The 18,039-nt window shown below is 37.9% G+C and overlaps 1 protein-coding gene across 1 annotated transcript in view; it reads left to right on the forward strand.

Annotated features, from left to right (window-relative positions):
• Nucleotides 1–18,039, forward strand: part of GRXCR1 (glutaredoxin and cysteine rich domain containing 1) — a 114,518-nt gene that overhangs the window by 55,183 nt on the left and 41,296 nt on the right. The window contains exon 2 of the mRNA XM_019630052.1: nucleotides 5,728–5,970. Within this exon, the coding sequence (XP_019485597.1) occupies nucleotides 5,728–5,970 (243 nt within the window). The remainder of the gene's footprint in view (nucleotides 1–5,727; nucleotides 5,971–18,039) is intronic.

Here is an 18,039-nt window from a genome sequence, read left to right on the forward strand (position 1 = left end):
CGTGCTGACTCTGAGGTAATCACCTCCCCTTTTTGCCTTCCCATAGAGGAGAAAAATGTCCACTACATTTTGCCCATCTCGAAGGAATCTGTTTAGACTGAAATAGAACAAAACAACACAAACAGAAACAAAAACCAAAGTTTAAAATGTCTCTCCTATGATATTATTTACTGTTAAATGTAGGAACATAATTTAGTAAAAAGGCGAACCTCTCTAAATCATAGGCCTTATGTCCCGGGCAATGAATTAGGTCTATCGCCCCCTGTGGTTTGGCCGCCACGTTACCCTAGGGAGGGGACAGCGCCACATCTGGTTCTGTGGGTCAGCCTGGTTCTGTGGAAAGCACACGGACTTTGGGAGGTTGTACATCTGGGTCCACTTCTCTAACTTTGAGGAATTTTAACTCTGTCACACGCCTCTCCACCCAGGTTTCTAGATCTATAAATAAAGACCGCAACACCACGTAAGTCATTGTGAGGGTTAAATGAATGTAAAGTTCTTAGCATTACGTCTGCCACTGACATTTACAAAGATTACTTTTTACTGTTTTCATTCTTGTTTACGACCTGAATTCTTCAAGTTGTCTGGAGGCCCCTACCTTCTTTATGATTTGGGGACATGCAGGGATAAGACTAGGAGGCCGATTTCAGGAGGTTTTTTCAAACCATTGCCAGGCTGGACTAGGCAAAGGGTCAAGTGGAAACAACCCACTGGACTTGCTCCAGCTGGAGAAACTGGGTCTGCTCCACGCTGATCCCCTGACAGGGAGAGGTGGGGGCTGATTCTTGGCCTGAATTCCAGTGGCAGTTCTGGTGGATGTGGTGGGGTCCAGAATTATCCCGAGATGAAGCTGGTAACTACAGTACTTACTGTTTCACAGTGGCCAATGCAAGACAAGGTGCAGACTGAGGACAGACATTGGTTATAATATTTAGTACCTTCTTAGTCTCATTCACAGCAATTTCCATCCCTTGCCATCACATCTACGTTTGCTGTGGGATGTTGTGAGGCTTCGGGGCAACCCTAAGATTCATCTTCGTAATCAATGGAAAGGAAGAAATGGGCTGCCTGTTTTATCACCTAGATCAGCTCTCTCAGAACAAACAGGTTGCGAATCCCAATGGCTTCTCAGTGCTGTCTCAGATGCTTCCTTCCTTCATTACGCTATCCCCATGGTAACCCTCAGCAAAGGAGAAGAGGGACAGCTAACCAGTGAGAGACTATTTTTAGATTTCTGGCCAGATGCTTTGACAAATCTGTTGAGGGAAAGAAAATGAAGCAAATGTAGAAGAAGAATTTTTTTTTCCAAAGACAATATCATGTAAAATTCATATTAGAAAACAGGAAAAGACCATGAAAAATCATTCAACCTGCCTCTATCTCTAGGAAGATCTACTTCCAAATTGCACCCCAAAAAATTATGCAATATCTTTTTTATAACATTTTACTTAATAGCTTATTCTAATACATACCCGTATTTCCTACCCCAGATTTACCCCGTATTCGGTCTCAGTTCCCACACCAAGGAAGTTACAAATGAGACTGAGTATGATTGCTCAAGTTGTGGACTACACAACCCTGAAGGCATCATTCATTTAGACTCTGCTGCTAATGACATTCCCTAGGTTTGTGCAGCGCACATCCTGTGCAACTATCTGCACTGGCCCTGCTTCACTTATCTTTTAAAAATGTAAATCTCTCCCATCCTCCTTAAAAATCTTCAGGAAGTTCTCATTGCTTTTAGGTTAAGGGCTCTAGATCTTTATGATGGCTCTAAAGTATGACAAGATATTAATTCTGCACACCTGTCCAGAATCATTTAGTACTATTATAATTCTCCCTGTTTGTGTTTCAACAAAAGACCTTCTTTCAGAGCCTCAAACATGCCATGTTCTTCCCATCCCAAGAAATTTGCACTTACCTATCCTACTTTCCCCCATGCTGTCTACTTAGTTAATTGCTCTGTTAATTCCTTATACTTCCAGCCAGAACTCAAATACCAGAAAATTCTTCCTCAACCTCTAAGACAAAAGAAGGCCCTCCTGCAATAGCCTCTTCTAACATCTTGTGCCTTTCCTTCACATCACTTAACAGTTTGTAATTCTATATTTATTTATGTAACTTTTGTTTTTTCTTTACTGTGCTCCATGTTGTTAGGGAACATACATATATATATATATATATATATATATATATATATATATATATATATTTTATTTATTTATTTATTTATTTTATTTTAAGATTTTTATTTGGGAATTGGGGGGATGGGAACAGCACTGGGGAATTGGGGGAAGGGGAACAGACAAGTTGCTGTTGTTTTGTTCTTCAGTCTAGTTGTGGAGGACGTTGCTTCACTGGCTCAAGTTGGCACCATCATTGCGCTCTTCCCGGGCGAGGCAGATCAGTCGCCGGCTTCTGGATGGCCACTCACGGCAGCTTGAGGGCCGTTCACATTGGCTGCTGGCTACATACGGTAGCCCATGGCAACCCACTGCCACAGGGGCTGCAGCCTACGCCATCGCCGGTGACTCATGGCAGCCTAGCTCCAGGTTGAGCTGTTGTTCAGCATCTTAGCTGTGGAGGGCAGCGTCACTGGCCCTCATATGTGGGATCCGAACCAGGGCCCTCTGGCATCCCAAGCCAGTTCTTAACCATCATGCCATTCGGCCGGCCCGGGAACATATTTTTTTGTCACCATTATGTATCTAGTGCCTAGCACCATATTTGGCAAATCAATGACCAACAGTTATTTTAAAGGGATCCAGGCTCTTTGTCAAGTCATCAACCTATGTGATTGCACTGGGGTTCCTTAAAATGTAATGTATACCCAGATCCCCTAGAAAACTTGTTAAAATGCAGATTCTGATTCAGTGGATCTGGAGTGAGTGAGTCCTATGATTCTGCATTTGCAACTAGCTGCTAACCAGCCCTAGAACCTGGTTGCCCATTAAAGTCACTGAAAGGGCTTCAAAAAATAGTCTCAATTCTGTGGTCTCACCCCTGGGGCTTCTGACTTAATTGGTAGGTGCTTGGCCTGGGCTTTGGGAGGTTTCTTAAAGCTCCCAGCTTATTCTAGTATCCATCACTCTTGGAGATCCACTGATTCCAGGCAAAGCTCATCCTCAACAGTAAATAAAGAGATACTTTTATTACTCTTTGCGTTAGACAGCATGTAATATGGCCATCTGATAGCAGTATATCTTATAACTGTTTTTTAAATGCACAAGTGTTAGAGTCCCACAGAAAAGTAGTACCCAGCGTTTGTGTGTGAGTACAGAGAAGTCTGTGTGAGTTGGTTGATGTGACAGCAGGAAGGTCCAATCTTAAACTTTTCCACTTCTACACATAGGGCAAATATATTTCTTGTCAAATATTTTAAAAGAAAGTGTAGCTATTGAAAAAAATGGAACATTTTGGCAGGACCAAATGCAGTGAGTCTTTGCAGCCAGAAGAACAATATTAATTAGTCAGATATCAGGAAAAAGGAACTTTGGTGCTCTCCCAAAAGCTGCCCATTTACAGCGAGTTCCCTGATGCCAGGCTTGGCCATGATCGTGAACGTGAAGAGGGGCTACGGGCTCTTGGGTATTTGGTTGTTCTCTTTGAATCAATGCTTCTGAATCTAAAGCATAGTAATCATCCCCTTTTCTTGTCATTAACTACCCTAATTTTTTCCACTGACTTATTTTTGTTGCGTTTTTAATCTTAAAAATTCCACAAATGTGGCCCATAATATTTTTGAACATTTAATTTAGCACAGTACTACATTTCAAGCCCCATATGAGTTGCTTTCATATTCTTGCTTTCTTTATCTTCTCAGCAAAACTGTTAGGTAGCTGTTTCTATTATCACATTTTATGGATGAGAAACTGAGGCTTAATGGTTCACCAGGTTCTAAAAGATACAATTATAGCCAGTGGCAGAGTCCAGGGTTATCTGATGCTGTTTCTAACCCAGGGTTAGTAAGTTAACAGCTTATAGGCTAAGTTCAGCTGTCAGGTATATGGGTCTGTGTGGTCTCAATACATTTTAATGAGGTGCCAAAATTTAGAAAGCAGAACATTTTCTGTAAAACTCCAGATTTTAAGCGTATATTTAAAATAATTATGTCTGACAACACTGGGTGACATGCTTGCAAGCCTAAAGCTTGCCTGAAACTGAGTAACATTTTCCCCTTTCATATAACACTCTCCCTGCCTCTCACTAATATCTCTCTTAGTCTTGACTTATCCCAGGATTTATGACCCCTCCTTGGACCCTCCAGGTCACTAGGTTTTCAACTTAGCCTCTAAACACTATTGAAGGAAGAAATGATTCTTAACATCGCTAATACATTTTATCACCAGAAAAAAAAAAGCCCTCTCTCTCGGTGAGGTAGCGAATATTACTTTACCATCTTCATGACTTTCAACCTTTTTAGGATTATCTCTACATAATCATCCAGCAGAATGATCTGATTTCTTTGAACACAAAGTGGTGGAGTTTAGTATCTTACCTTCGGACTCTAGTATTTAGCTGTGTGGAGCGGTTTCCAATCAAAGTGTTGACTTCACATGGGTTTACAAATTGTGTGGTTGTGCTGCAACAACTGTAGCCTCACGAAGACTCATGTACCCTTTGTCTCATGGTATAGCTGTGTTCTGTTCAGTCTCCTTCAGGCAAGATTGGTAAAGAGGAAGACGATCTTTCCTGATGATGTCAGGACCTACCTGTATGGTCCTTGCGGTGCTGGTCAGGGTTTCCCAATAATACAGTCACTGATTTTTTTGTTTGTTTGTTTGTTTTTTAGCTGAGCCATCCTGCCACCTGTTGGCAGCTCAGCTGCAGCTTAGCTCGGGCTGGGAATCGAACAGCTAGTTGCTCAGAGTTCGCACTCTTGAGTGAGTTCTTAACCAACCGAGCCACTCAGCCGGCCTCTAGCAGTCACTGATTTCTGATGTAGCAGGAAATGGAAATGAAAAGGTTCTCACATAGGGAGTCTTCATCTTGGTCTTGACAGTTTTTGCCTCTGTAGTTGTGTACCTATTTCTTTGTTTCCTTTTCAAGCCTGGCTTTCACCCACTGCCCAATTTGGTGTTGGTCTATGCACTCCCTCTGAGTCACCTAATCCTTAATTCCTCATGACAGAGCCTTCTCACGGCACACTGGAGCCTTGTTACTTAACAGAGCTCATGCACAGATGTGCTGCTTAAACCTCAGAACAATCCTATGATATAGTTCTTGTTATTCCCAGGAAACTGTGGCTCAAAAGACTATGGAATTTGGTAATTTGACAAGTAGAAGAATTTTCTCAGAGTTAAATGCTAATCTTAACTACTCTGTTACATATTTTACTTTGGATTTAACAGGCAGATATAGTAATTGAACAATGTCTACAAAACATGAGAAAAATAATTCAGCCTTCCTTATTTTACCATGTTGGCATGCCAAGTGAGACATCACCAATTTTAAGATATTCCATTATTTGATGTGCCACTGAGAACAGGAATACACTACTGTTAATTAAATTATGTCATTTAAATTATGTTGGTTGTTATCCCTATTCCAATTACAGATGTTGTAACTGAAAAAGTGATATCTGAGAACTGACAAATACAGAGCTCCTTCAACTTTTATTGCATGCCTTTAATGTATAAGACACTTGTGAAAACTTGTCAATTGTCTTAAAATAAGACATAAGAAAGTAAATGCAAACGTATTTACACTACAATATCTTCCCTTCAGCAACAATCAACCGAACTAGAATTTGACCGTGTGGTGATTTATACCACTTGTCTTCGCGTGGTCCGGACAACCTTTGAAAGATGTGAACTGGTTAGAAAGATCTTCCAAAATCATCGCGTGAAATTTGAAGAGAAAAACATAGCTCTGAACGGTGACTATGGAAAAGAGTTAGATGAACGGTGCCGACGAGTGTCTGAAGCTCCATCTCTCCCTGTCGTGTTCATCGACGGCCATTATCTTGGGGTAAGGAGAATCTTATTCTTATTGAACCCAACCTGTGTTGTTAGACATCTATAAGCCTATGACAAGGTCATTTGCAACATAACTACCAGGACACTTGCCAACCAAACCATAGGGATTGAAACTCTTATTTCTATCCCAAATCATGTGTTGCCACAGCATTCATCCCTGCAGAAGCATGGTAAGATAAAATCAGCATGAAAATAGCCTTTTTGAACAGGGTACATTTTTAAAAATGTTCAGTTGACTTGAGTTCTGCACTGTGAAACTTGACATGTGGGATAAAAATTAATTTTTTAGTACAGGCAAGAAAAATGAAATGTTTGTAAGATGCATGTTTGTGAATTCTCTTACACGCCATTATCCAACATTCAATTTCCTACCTCATGAGCCTCAGATGACAGTCCTGAAATGAAATCAGTAAGAAAAGGGGCCTGGAGCTGGAATTTTATCTGCTTGTTGTTTAAAACTATTCTTGATTTTGGTAATGCAGTCATTTAAGACACAAATTCAGGCTTACAGTAAGCAGAGAGAACTCCCAGAGCCGCAAGAAAACATGCCTGTTTCATTTCTCTTTGGATAATACCGTTAGTGTCATCACCCCCATTGATCTGTGAACAGCACGCTCAGTCGGTAAGAAGCCCAGGAGAGGCCTCTAGAGAGTGTACTTGGGGCAGCAAAAAGCCGAGAGGGTGGGACTGACCTTGCGATCACTTATCAGAGAACAAAGGACTGTCAAGCTGCAGATGGATACTTGGATCTAGGTTTTGTTTTGCATCTCATCTTAACCTTCAGGGAGGTTAGAACAAACCAGAGCAGGAAATACTCATGTTTTGTTATATACAGGGAACCTCATAATCTCTTAGCTTTCTCACAGAGAACCTGTGTTCTGGTATCCTGTCAGGAGCCATAGCTGTTAGAAGGCAGCCTGTCATCTTATGGAAAGATCAGTGCAGAGGAGTCATGATTCAATAGCGATGACATTATACAACCTTACTTTCTGACAGAGCTGGGCTGACTGCACCCTGAAGCACGGGAATTTTGATTTGAACTATTTATTGAGCCTCTTTTATTGTATTTCAACATGTACCCTTAGGTCCCAGAAACTATAACACTGGCAGTGATAATAATGATAAATAATAATGATAATACTACGAATAATATTGATAGTGTACTGTCTATACTGTGCTGTCAGCTTTACCTGTGTCATCTCCTCTAATCCTCAGGACAGCCTTAGGAATCGCCTCTCTGGCATGCTGGTTAAGAGGCAAGACAGCCTTGGAATCAGGCAGCCTTGTTTCAAATTCCTGCTCTGAAGCTTCCATACAATTCTTGGTGATTTATAAATCACTCTGTCCCTTGGTTTCCTTATTTTAAAAATGAGGATGATAATACAACTTTTCTCATAGGCTAACTGTGAAGATTTTATGATATATATGCTTAGTTCCTGTTCCTGGAAATAAGTTCTTTTTCAATAAATATTAACAATTATTATCCCTGTTTTGCAAAAGAGAACATGAATTCCTTTGCACCAAGGCACATAGCTGGTAAGTGGCAGAGCCAGACTCAATGTTAGGTCTGTCCAACTCCCCGAACCCTTGCTCTTTGGTACCTCACCTCAAGGAAAGGGATCTTTGGCAGTTTGTTTGCGGATACATTCTTAGCACCTCCATCAGGGACTTGGCACAAAGTGCTCAAAAACATGTTGAATGGATATATGAATGATGCTTTTCATCTTTTCATATTCTTTTCTTCTCTCCCTAAGGAAGCAGTCTGATAAACTGATCCGTACCAGGGAGAATATCATTGATACAGGTTGTGGACATTTACCTTTTAGCCCAGGAAAAATTGTTCTGGCAATGTAAGATATTTCTCATGGTGGAATTTAAATTTCTGTGAAACTGCACAATTAAACTCAGTGAGCAGCTGCCAGCTTACACAAGTACAAGATTGACTCCTCCTGTTATACTGCTCTTGACCATGCTTATCTTCTTCCTGCTTCTGAGACAACCTAGCAGGCTGGGGTGACTCTTCTGCCCTTTGTCGTTCAGACTGAAGAGAGCACATTTCTTTCTTAATTGCTTTTGCTCTATGATCACTTTATTTTCACACACAGTAGCCTAGAGGAGGAAGGCTCACACAGGCGCTACCTTGTTGCTTCTAAAATGTGCAGCTAACACTCCAAACTTGGAGAGAGGCCAGAGACAGATTTTTTTGCTCTTTTTTTCCTGAGCATTAATTCTACATCTCTAATTCAAAATAGAGGTAAACACTCCAGAATAACTTACATAACACATTTCTTTCCTGATACAATAGTCTCTTCCTTTAAATTCCAGTGCACAGTTCTAAATGGAAGACATTGCTGGAACTGTAGCCTTTTTTTGCTGCAGTATTCGTGCATCTGAAATGGAAGGACGCCCTCTGCTGGGTTTGGGCACACAGAGAAATAATTTTTAGGGAGAAAAAGAAGTTGATGTTGGTAATTTCCTTGTATCTATGATATTTTAAACAGTTCCATGAAACAATTTGACTTAGTTTAAATTCAGATGAGTGAGAAAAATCAAGATGTATACATCATCTGCATAATATGCCTTTCTTTAAGGAAAGAGAGAGAGAGAGAGAGAGAGAGAGAGAGAGAGAGAGAGAGAGAGAGAGAGAGAGAGTGACAGAGAGGGCCAGAGAATGAGTTAGACAGAAACAGAAACAGGCATATGGGGCAGACTGCAGGAGACAATGAAATGGGATGTGGAGGCATGAGAACATTTTGCAGCTCCCTTATTTTACTGCCATCATTGCCACTCACCCCAGGGTGGATGGTGCCAAAAAGGAATGCAGTTATCTTCACTGAAGGGAAGATAACAGAGTTCAATGGGCCAGAACAGAAAGATGGACAAGGATACTGAGCTCTTTTTTCCTGAGGACTCTCTTCCTCAGCCAAACTAAAAACTAAAGATGAAAGCAATACAACAGGCAAGGAAGAAATTACTTTAGAAAACAAATTTACGCTGCCCTGGGATGCTGTCTTCCTGGGGGGTGAGGAGCCATCTCAGCTTGGAACTTACTTAGGGCAGTTGTCCTATTGTTTTGGCATCAGAAAAATCTTTACACAAAAAGATTGTGTTTAATAGTTCAGAAAATCTTTACACAAAAAGATTGTGTTTAATAGTTTAGACATAAGTTATCTTAAAAATTTCAGAAAAAATAGGTTAGAAATAATGTTTTGATTCTGGATCAACCATAAAACTCTACAGTGGAAATCCACAAAACCCACACTAGAAATGAACTATAAAACACACAGAATTAACCTAAGTGGGGACTCTGGTCATCAAAAGAAGAATAGAAGGGCTGTTGGTTTAGGTAGCTCTCTTAAATTAGCTGATATTGAGGTTGATTAGCTTGATAATTCTGTATCTATTTAAAGTACTGTTTTATTCAATTTAACAATTAAGGAAATATTATTAAGCATAGCTAGTTTACAGAATAGAAATACAGACTCTAAGCATGTTACCAGGCACCATTTGCAAACCTCTGCAAAAATGGATTACCAAGGAAGCCTGCCACAATCAGGAAGGGTCAGCTCTAGAAACCTGATGTTTTTGCCATGGTCCACACCAGCAAAATGGATAATTTTTTCTCTGTCCTTCTTTCTACATAAATCTATTCCTGAGTAAATTCTCAAGAAATGTCTCTGAAGTTATTAAAGTCACACATGAAAACTGTGAGGGAAAATAGGATATGTACTTTTTTGTTCTCTAAGCTCTATAGTACAGAAAGACATTCTAGGAGATTGAAATGGTTACTGAATGAGCCTAACCACAGTATCTTCCAGATACTCTGTTTTTATTTATTTTGTTTTGTTTTATTCTGCTTTGTTGAAGTATAATTTACATGCAATAAACTATACCCATTTAAAGTACGCGATTTGATGGATGTTGACAGATGTGTACACCCATGAATCTACCAAAACATTCAAGATCTAGAACATTTCCATAACTCCCCCAAATATTCCTCATGCCATTTGGCAGTCAATCCGTTTCTCCAACCCCTGTTCCCTGGTAACCATTGATCTTTCTGTCAATACAGTTTTCAGTTCTTCTAATGTCTCTGTCTGGTTTTGGTATCTGGGTAATGATGAGCTAGCTCATCAAGTGAATTTGGAAGTACCCTACCTCTGCAATTTTAATTTCTGGTGCTCTTTATGCCTTAGTGCAGATTCTTATGTTCATTTAACATCATTTTGCTTTCATCTGAAGTACTTCTTATACACTACTATTATACTGTGGGTCTGCTGAAGAGTAATTCTTTCAGCTTTTTTACGTCTGAAAAATTTTTATGTCACCTTTGTTTCTAAAGATATTTTTGCTGGGTATGGAATTCTAGGTTGAATTTTTTTTTTCTTTCAGTACTTTAGAGAAGTTGCTCTCCCACTTCTCACTTGTATTACAACTGATGAAAAAAATCTGCTGTCATCCTTATCTTTGTTCCTGTGTATGCAGTGTGGCTTTCTTTCCTCTAGCTGCTTTTAAGATTTTTCTTCATTACTAAATTTGAGAAACTTGACTATGATATCTCTTGGTGTAGTTTTCCTTATGTTTCTTTTGCTGAAGAAACATTGAGTTGCTTGGATCTGTAGGTCTACAGTTGTGTTTTGTTTTATATCAAATTTGGAAATTTTCCAGCCATTAATTTTTCGAATATCACTTATTATTTCCCTTTATTTCTATTCTTTTTCAGAGGCTCAGGTTACATACATATTAGGCTGCCTGTAGTTGTTCCATATTTCACTTCATTTTGTTTTGGGTAGTCTCTATTGCTATGTCTGTAGGTCTCTGATTTTTGTGTGTGTGTATATCTAAACTTTATTAATTCCATTAAGTATATTTTTTTATCTCAGACATTATAATTTTACCTTTATACATTCAATTTTAAAAATATATCTTCCATGTCTCTACTTAACATGTTCAATATTTCTTCTGGCTTTTTGAGCTTATGAGATATAGGTATAATGACTATTTTAGTCCCCTTGTCTGACAACTCTAATATCTGCATCTGTTCTGGGTTGGTTTTAATTGATTGGTTTTTCTACTCATTGTAAGTTAGATATTTTACCTACCTGATTTGATTGGATTTCACATATTGTGAATTTTACTTTTGTGGCAAAAAAAATATTCCTTGTTGGGAAGTTTTTGTATTACTATAAACATCCTTGAGACTTTTGCTGAGATGCAGTTAAGGTACTTGAAAGCAGGTTGATTTTTTTTTTTTTAAGATTTTGTAGGCAGGGCAGCCAGTGCAGTGTTTATTCCAAAGCTAATAATTCCCCACCATGGAGGCATGCTCTTGTGAGACCTTTACTCAGTTAATGATGAATTATAAGGTTTTCCAGTCTGGCTGGTGGGAATAAGCACTCTTCATGGCCCTGCCCCCAGAAAGTCTCTTAATTTTTTCAGGTGGTTTTGTTGCTGGCCTTTAGTAGTTTCCTCAAATGCATGAATGATCGCTAGTTTGCTGAACACCCAAGCTAGGCCTTCTGCACATTTCTAGAGTTCTCAGTGAAGCTCTCCATTCTCTAGTACCCTGTCCTGTAAACTCCAGCTTCTTAGTTTCCTAGGCTCTCGGGTGTATTTCCTCAACTCAGGGAGTCCATGAGGCTCTGCTTGGCTTTCCTCGTACTGTACACTACTTGGTAAAGCTGTCACTGTAGTAAGCTTGGGAAACCATAGATCTTACCTCATTTATTTTCTGCCACTCAGAGATCATATTTCATTGTTGCCTAACGTCAAACACCATGAAGATGATTCACTTAAAATCATTATTACTTATTCAAATGAATCATCAGTTTGGTCCACTTTCATGAACTATAACAAAGTAAACTGAACTAAGGGAAATTTTCAGGCTGGATGTCTATGGCAGTTATGAATTACATTCTTTTCGGAAAAACAATGATTCCTTTCTATAAAAAAATTCCTAAACAAACAAAAAACCTTACAAATTAGGAGTTTTGTTATTTTTTTCTCACATAAAAAATGTACGGGAAGATGTTCCTGGGAGGGTATAAGGTTCCATGAAGCTGTCACACAGGAAAACGTTATATTTTATAGTTTTGCCATTCTTAGCACTTGTCTTCTGTCTTTAAGGTCTTCTAATGGTTTGTGATAGTTGCTGAAACTCTTGACGTCATGCCTGCATTCTAGCCAGGTATGGAATGAAAAAGAAAAGAAAGAAGAGAAATACATCCTAGACAAAGGAGCTCCCTTTCAAAGAGTTTTTTTTGGTAAATTCCATCCAACTTCCACGTGTATTTTATTGTTCACTTTTAGTTGCAATATAGGTTGGGAGTTGTGGTCTTCCAGAGGGACATATTGATATGCTGGGAGAAAAAATCAGTTTTTGTTTTTCTTTGGTTTTTTTTTTGGAAGAAAAGATAGATTATAGATATTAGGTAGGTAATCAGTCTTGATATTTTAGCACTTAACTATGGAAACAGTGAATTTAGATATTTATCTTCTCTTTGCTTTTCTTTAGAAGTCATCTTCATCCCTTTTTGGCCATTTCCTTGATCATTTACAATTTCATCAGAGGTCTGGATGGGAGGAGAATCCCTCGAACATTCAAATCTACCCCTATTGTTTTGCATCTTATTTGTAGTAGACACAAGAAGTATTTAATCTTAAATCCTCCTTGTTCAAAGTCATGAAGTATTTGTTCCTGGCCTGTTCATTTCACTTCAGAAAGTGCAGGGGTAGAGAAGTTTGAAATTTGAAACTTGAGTCAGGCACTTAGAATTTAAATTAAGCAATACTTTCTTGTATGACTGTTGTTTTGTTTTGTTTTGTTCTTTTTTCCTAAATAACTGAGGAGAGTTTTTAACAGCAACAACAATGACAATGATAATAAAAGCTAATTTGAATACTAAGCTTTTTAATGCATTGCCTTTTACATTTTAAAATAATTATTTGAATAGTACTATTATCATTTCTTCCACTACAAATTTTATACCTAAAGAAAAGTAAGGCTTAGCCAAGTTAAGAAACTATTTAAATATCTTCAGATCACAAGTGGCGTAGCCAGGATTCAAGTTTAGGTGTGTCTGACTCTAGAGCTTGAACTCTTTAAAATCAAGGCCACACTGTTCCTTAACCCTAGTTCTCCAGTGGCTTTCAATTCCACTCTTTAGCAGCATGTTCACATCCTGAATTACTTCATCACTTGAAACCACTCCACATTTAAGATCTTGAACTTAGAAATGTCTTGTTCGGGCCACAATTTTCTGTCCTTTAGGCTCTTTCCTTTGTCTCTCTATTTAATTTTCTCTGTCATCATTGGTATTGTTTATCCTGTCCCCCTTTCCATTTCTCTCAGCTTATAGTCACAATTTTGGTTTCACTTGTTTCCCCACCTTTCTGTATTTAAGAATATAATAATATCTAATCTGTTATCATTTGCTAGACAAGCTCTCTTAACTTTCCAAGGTTGTTAGTTCCCAGTCCTATGTAACCCCCTCCATCTGTTTTTTCCTCTCTTATTCCTCAAGGCCATTATTGGAGGAAATAAAAAAATCATGGTAAAGATGTCTACAACAAAGTTGTAATATCAAGGTCCACTGTCTAATATTCCCATTAATATCTTGTTGGTTTTCTACTGTGAACCACTTAGCCAATGCTCTTAATATTTTCTGATTTCCCCAAATAGAAGTCCTATGCCATCTCCTGCTTCTTCTTTTCCCATCCATATTATCTTTCTCTTTTTTCAGTCTTCAAATCTATTTACAGCTCCTATCTTATAGGGTGTTTTACATTTTTTGAAGATATTTTACCATTAAGAAATACCATAGAATGATTCCTCCTTATTAGTTTCTTATTCCAATTCTCTGGTTTTGATTTAGGGCCTCCCAATTCTCCTAGTAACTCAGACTTAAAATCTCAGTTTTCTTTGACTCCATTTCTTTCTTCCTCATATGTAGTCACTTGCCAAGATTTACATTGTATCCTATGGGATCTCACATTTTGTGAGCTTCTCCCAGAAAGTAGAAGTAGCAAAGCAAAGTGGAAACAGACATTTGGATGAAGAGTAAGGTCTTTGTCTTACTGGTATGGATGTTGGACAAGTTATTTAATCTCTCCAAGATGAACATAATAAAATACCTATGACTAGGTATTTTTGAAATTAAATGAGATCAAGCATAAAAACTCACAGTGCCTGGAAGATGGTACACACTAAGTAATGCTTTGCTCATATTATTAAGGCAAGAGTTTTGGAGAAAGCTTACACTTAGGGTCTATAAGTGGAAAGAGATGGAGAGAAAAAGAATTAGGATAGTGCTGGATCAATAAGTCATGAGAGGGGAAAGGTGTAGAGTATTATTCTGAATCTACACTCAGACCTTAATGACCAAGTGGTCTAAATAAACTATGAAGCAGGATGCTGCATGGTATCTGAGCTTCTGGATAGCTGTAGTGTTCTTATGAAGCAGTTATCAAGATCGAATACCATTCAGTTTCACGTGAACTGACATGAGGGATATTAGAGATGTGCCATCTCCATTCATGGTACTTTCCATTAACATTAAATGTAATTATTTAAATAGTGTTATATTTGTTTATTTTAATACCAGGTAAGTTATTAATATTTTAATTAATAGTGCTATTTTAAACATATTAAAGTTTATAACATAAGAGATTTGAAAATTATGATATATTTATTTTCCCTTAAACACAACAGAAGATTTATGTATAAGAAACTCTATACCTTGATCATATTTTTTCTTACGGTATGAAACTTTAATTTCGCTCTGTTTTAAATAGTAAATTCACTTTTACCTTTCTTCAACTCTGAGAGCATTTTATTATGCCAGTAGATGATATCTGATTTACTATTTATTACTAGAAAAAATGCTAATAAATTTAACAGGTGTGCCCAAGTAAGAGGGAGAAGGGTGAAGGAGTTAATTGCTTACATTCTTCTGTTAGGACTTCCCCTCACTCATAACCTCTTAGATCAAGACCAACTTGGCAGACTGGTGGGACAACTGTTACGATGAGGTGGCAGAAGACTTATTTTATTAGGTTTTGTAAGACAAATGTAGATAGATGTATATAGAAGTTTCACACAGAGGCATAAAATATTGTGTTTGGAAGGAACCTTAGGTATCATCTTGTCTAATGTTCCGCTCTGTGCAGGAATCCTTTCCATCACATCTCTTAGCAAAGATGAGCAAGCTTTGAACACACCTAGTGACAGCAACCTCATTTCTGTTCAAGCTAACCTATTTTATTGTTGTACCCCTTCAAATATTAGAGAGCTCATTCTCATATTGAGAACAAACCTGTCTCTTTCTTCACCCATTAGTCTTAGTACTTCTACCTATCACAGCACAAATTAAAACTATTTTTCCTCATCCCCTTAACTAAAATTTCACATACAAAAATGATGGCAAGACATGGTTTCCTTAACTTTTACTCTTACTTCATAGTTTTCTGAACTTCCAAATCCTAATTATTCTCTTTGGACATATTCTAGTTTTTAAGTACAGCACCCAAAACTAGAGACAAACTTCTAGATGACTATCTCCCTAAATAGGATCTCTAAGCCTCTAATAATGGAGCCTACATTTATTTTAAACATCCATACCCTACAATTGATCATATTGAGTCTGAAGCTGCTTAAAACACTCGTGTAACTTTCATACAAACCATTTCCCCAAATAAACTCCTCATACCCTTGGTTTTAAGATCCATTTTTCTAGTCCCAAGATCTCTTTTCTATGGATGTGTGGTGACTAGGCAATAATTAAGACCACAGGGAAATAATTTGTGTATGTGTGTATATGTGTGTGTAAAACACAGCCCATGATTTTTGATGACTGACATGCTCTTTCTGCAAACAGTTTGATCTGGTGTGAGTATCATTCTTTAAATTAGAAAAAAAATAATTCATCAAATGTCTCAAATAACCATCATCAAAGTTCAGGCTCTATGATGAAAGTAGCTGTAACAGTTAGCTTTTGCTGTATAACAAACTACCCCAAAACTTATTTGCTTATAGCGATTATTTTGTAGATGACAATGTTGGCTGGGTTTGGCTGCTCTTTGTGGTCTGCAGGTGGCCTGGCTAGAGCTGGGTGGTCTAGGATGGCCTGAGTTACATATTTGGAAATTGCCTCCTCAGATTTCTTCCACAGGGCTTCTCTAGCAGATTAAATAGTGTCAAAGGAGTTCCCAGCAATGGAAGAGGGCAAGCTCCGGTGCTCAAGCACATTTTAAGCCTCTGCTTGAGTCACATTTGTTTTTGTCCCACTGATGAGAGCACGTCACATGGTCAGGTCCAGATTCAAGATGGAGAGAACAGACTCCAGCTCTTGATGGTAGGACAACCAGCGTCATGTTGTAGGGAGTGTCAACACAATGAGGCATGAACAACTTGGGAGCAATTAGCACAGCAGTCTCCCGAAGTGCAGCACTTTGACGTCTTCTAATCCTGGCTTTTTGCCTGAGATCAGTGTGCTCATTGACATTTTCATGTTGGAGGATGGTGTACTTTTACTAACCCAGTTAATTATGCTTTGCCATTCCATGTGCCCATGAAATTTGTTTGTGGGACAGCTTGACATTCAAAGCACAGCTGTGTGGAACTAAATCAAAGGACCAAATCAGCCTCAAATTTCCAGTCATACCCCATCGTCTCATTCCTTTAGTAATACTGTAGTATCCCCGGGAGCATCTTGTAATATCCATGGTCCAGTGACTAAATCTTTGCCTTCAGCTTTGCAGATTTGTTTGGCTGTCACCTTATTCTCACAGAAGAAATGCAGCAGCACTGTGAATATAGTTCCTTCATCTCATATTTTGGGTGCTGCAGTTAATTCAATGACATGAAAAGTCATTAGTAGTTAGTACCTTGAAGCTTGTTTATGTACAATTCAACTTTCACTACAAAACGTTAAGAGCCCATTAAAGAGAGAGAACTTTTGAGGCATGCAGACATTAAGTATTTCTAAATTATAGGCCCAAGGAACAACTTCACCCATATGGACTTTCCTTATTAATATATTAATATATTAATATATATACTGGCTTTATCATTTCCCAAATGTAAATGTTTTCCCATCTGCCCAAGACTTCTCCACTTTCAGTTTTGCCTGGTGTAATTCTCTGTATGGCAGGATAGTTGTAAAGTGTCTGGTATGTCCATTGTTTAATGATTTGTGTAATATGTCAAAATCTGAGCCCTAAACTTGGTGCTTTGGACCTGGGCACTATGAAGCATAAATCAGTTGTGTCTATTTGTGACTTGGCCACAAGTTAAAAGAGGCATGGAACATGCCACTAATAAAGGGCTCCAGGAGCCATTTTTCCTATATCTCAATTTAGATGTAAATTGCTAACTGTTCTGAACCTAATTGAAAAGAAAATGTATTTGTGCATAATCAGTGTTTTCTTATTAAGATTTAAAGATGTAATGTAAGCATTTAAGATCTTTTTTCAACCCTAGAAAATGCATAAAAGTAAATTGATTAACCATTCTATGAATAGGTGAAAATTAATAGAAATTGTGATAAGCATCCTTTCTAATAGAACTTAATATCAGTATCTCAGTAAAGAAAAGCTTTGGTTGATAATGAACTCTGTTTTTGTTCTTATGAGCATAGACATTTAGTATCCTTTCAACCACCAGAGGGCTCTCACAATATAAGAAAACATATTAAAATATAGGAGAATAAATGAAAATAGAAGAAATCATTTGTGATATACCTTTGTTTAGAGCACAATTAAAGGTAAATGTCTTAAATGTATGCATTTCAAACAAAGTTTTCAATCCAGATTTCCTTTTAAGAAAAAGAAAGGAGAAACAGTTTTAAATTGACTATTCAAAAACAAAACAAATTTAATAAGTATTTTGCTATTTGGAGGCCTAATCCTGATCAAACATTTATACCATTCATTTATATTTTGACTGGAGAAAACAAAAAGTGCGTGTATTTTCTGAGAGTTTCTGGCCCTTAGGACCTATTTTTCTATAAACATCTATTTTGTTACCATATTATATATGATTACAACTGAGCTAACATCTCAC

Source organism: Hipposideros armiger, unplaced genomic scaffold (assembly GCF_001890085.2).
Source record: "Hipposideros armiger isolate ML-2016 unplaced genomic scaffold, ASM189008v1 scaffold_887, whole genome shotgun sequence".
Classification (NCBI taxonomy): Eukaryota; Metazoa; Chordata; class Mammalia; order Chiroptera; family Hipposideridae; genus Hipposideros; species Hipposideros armiger.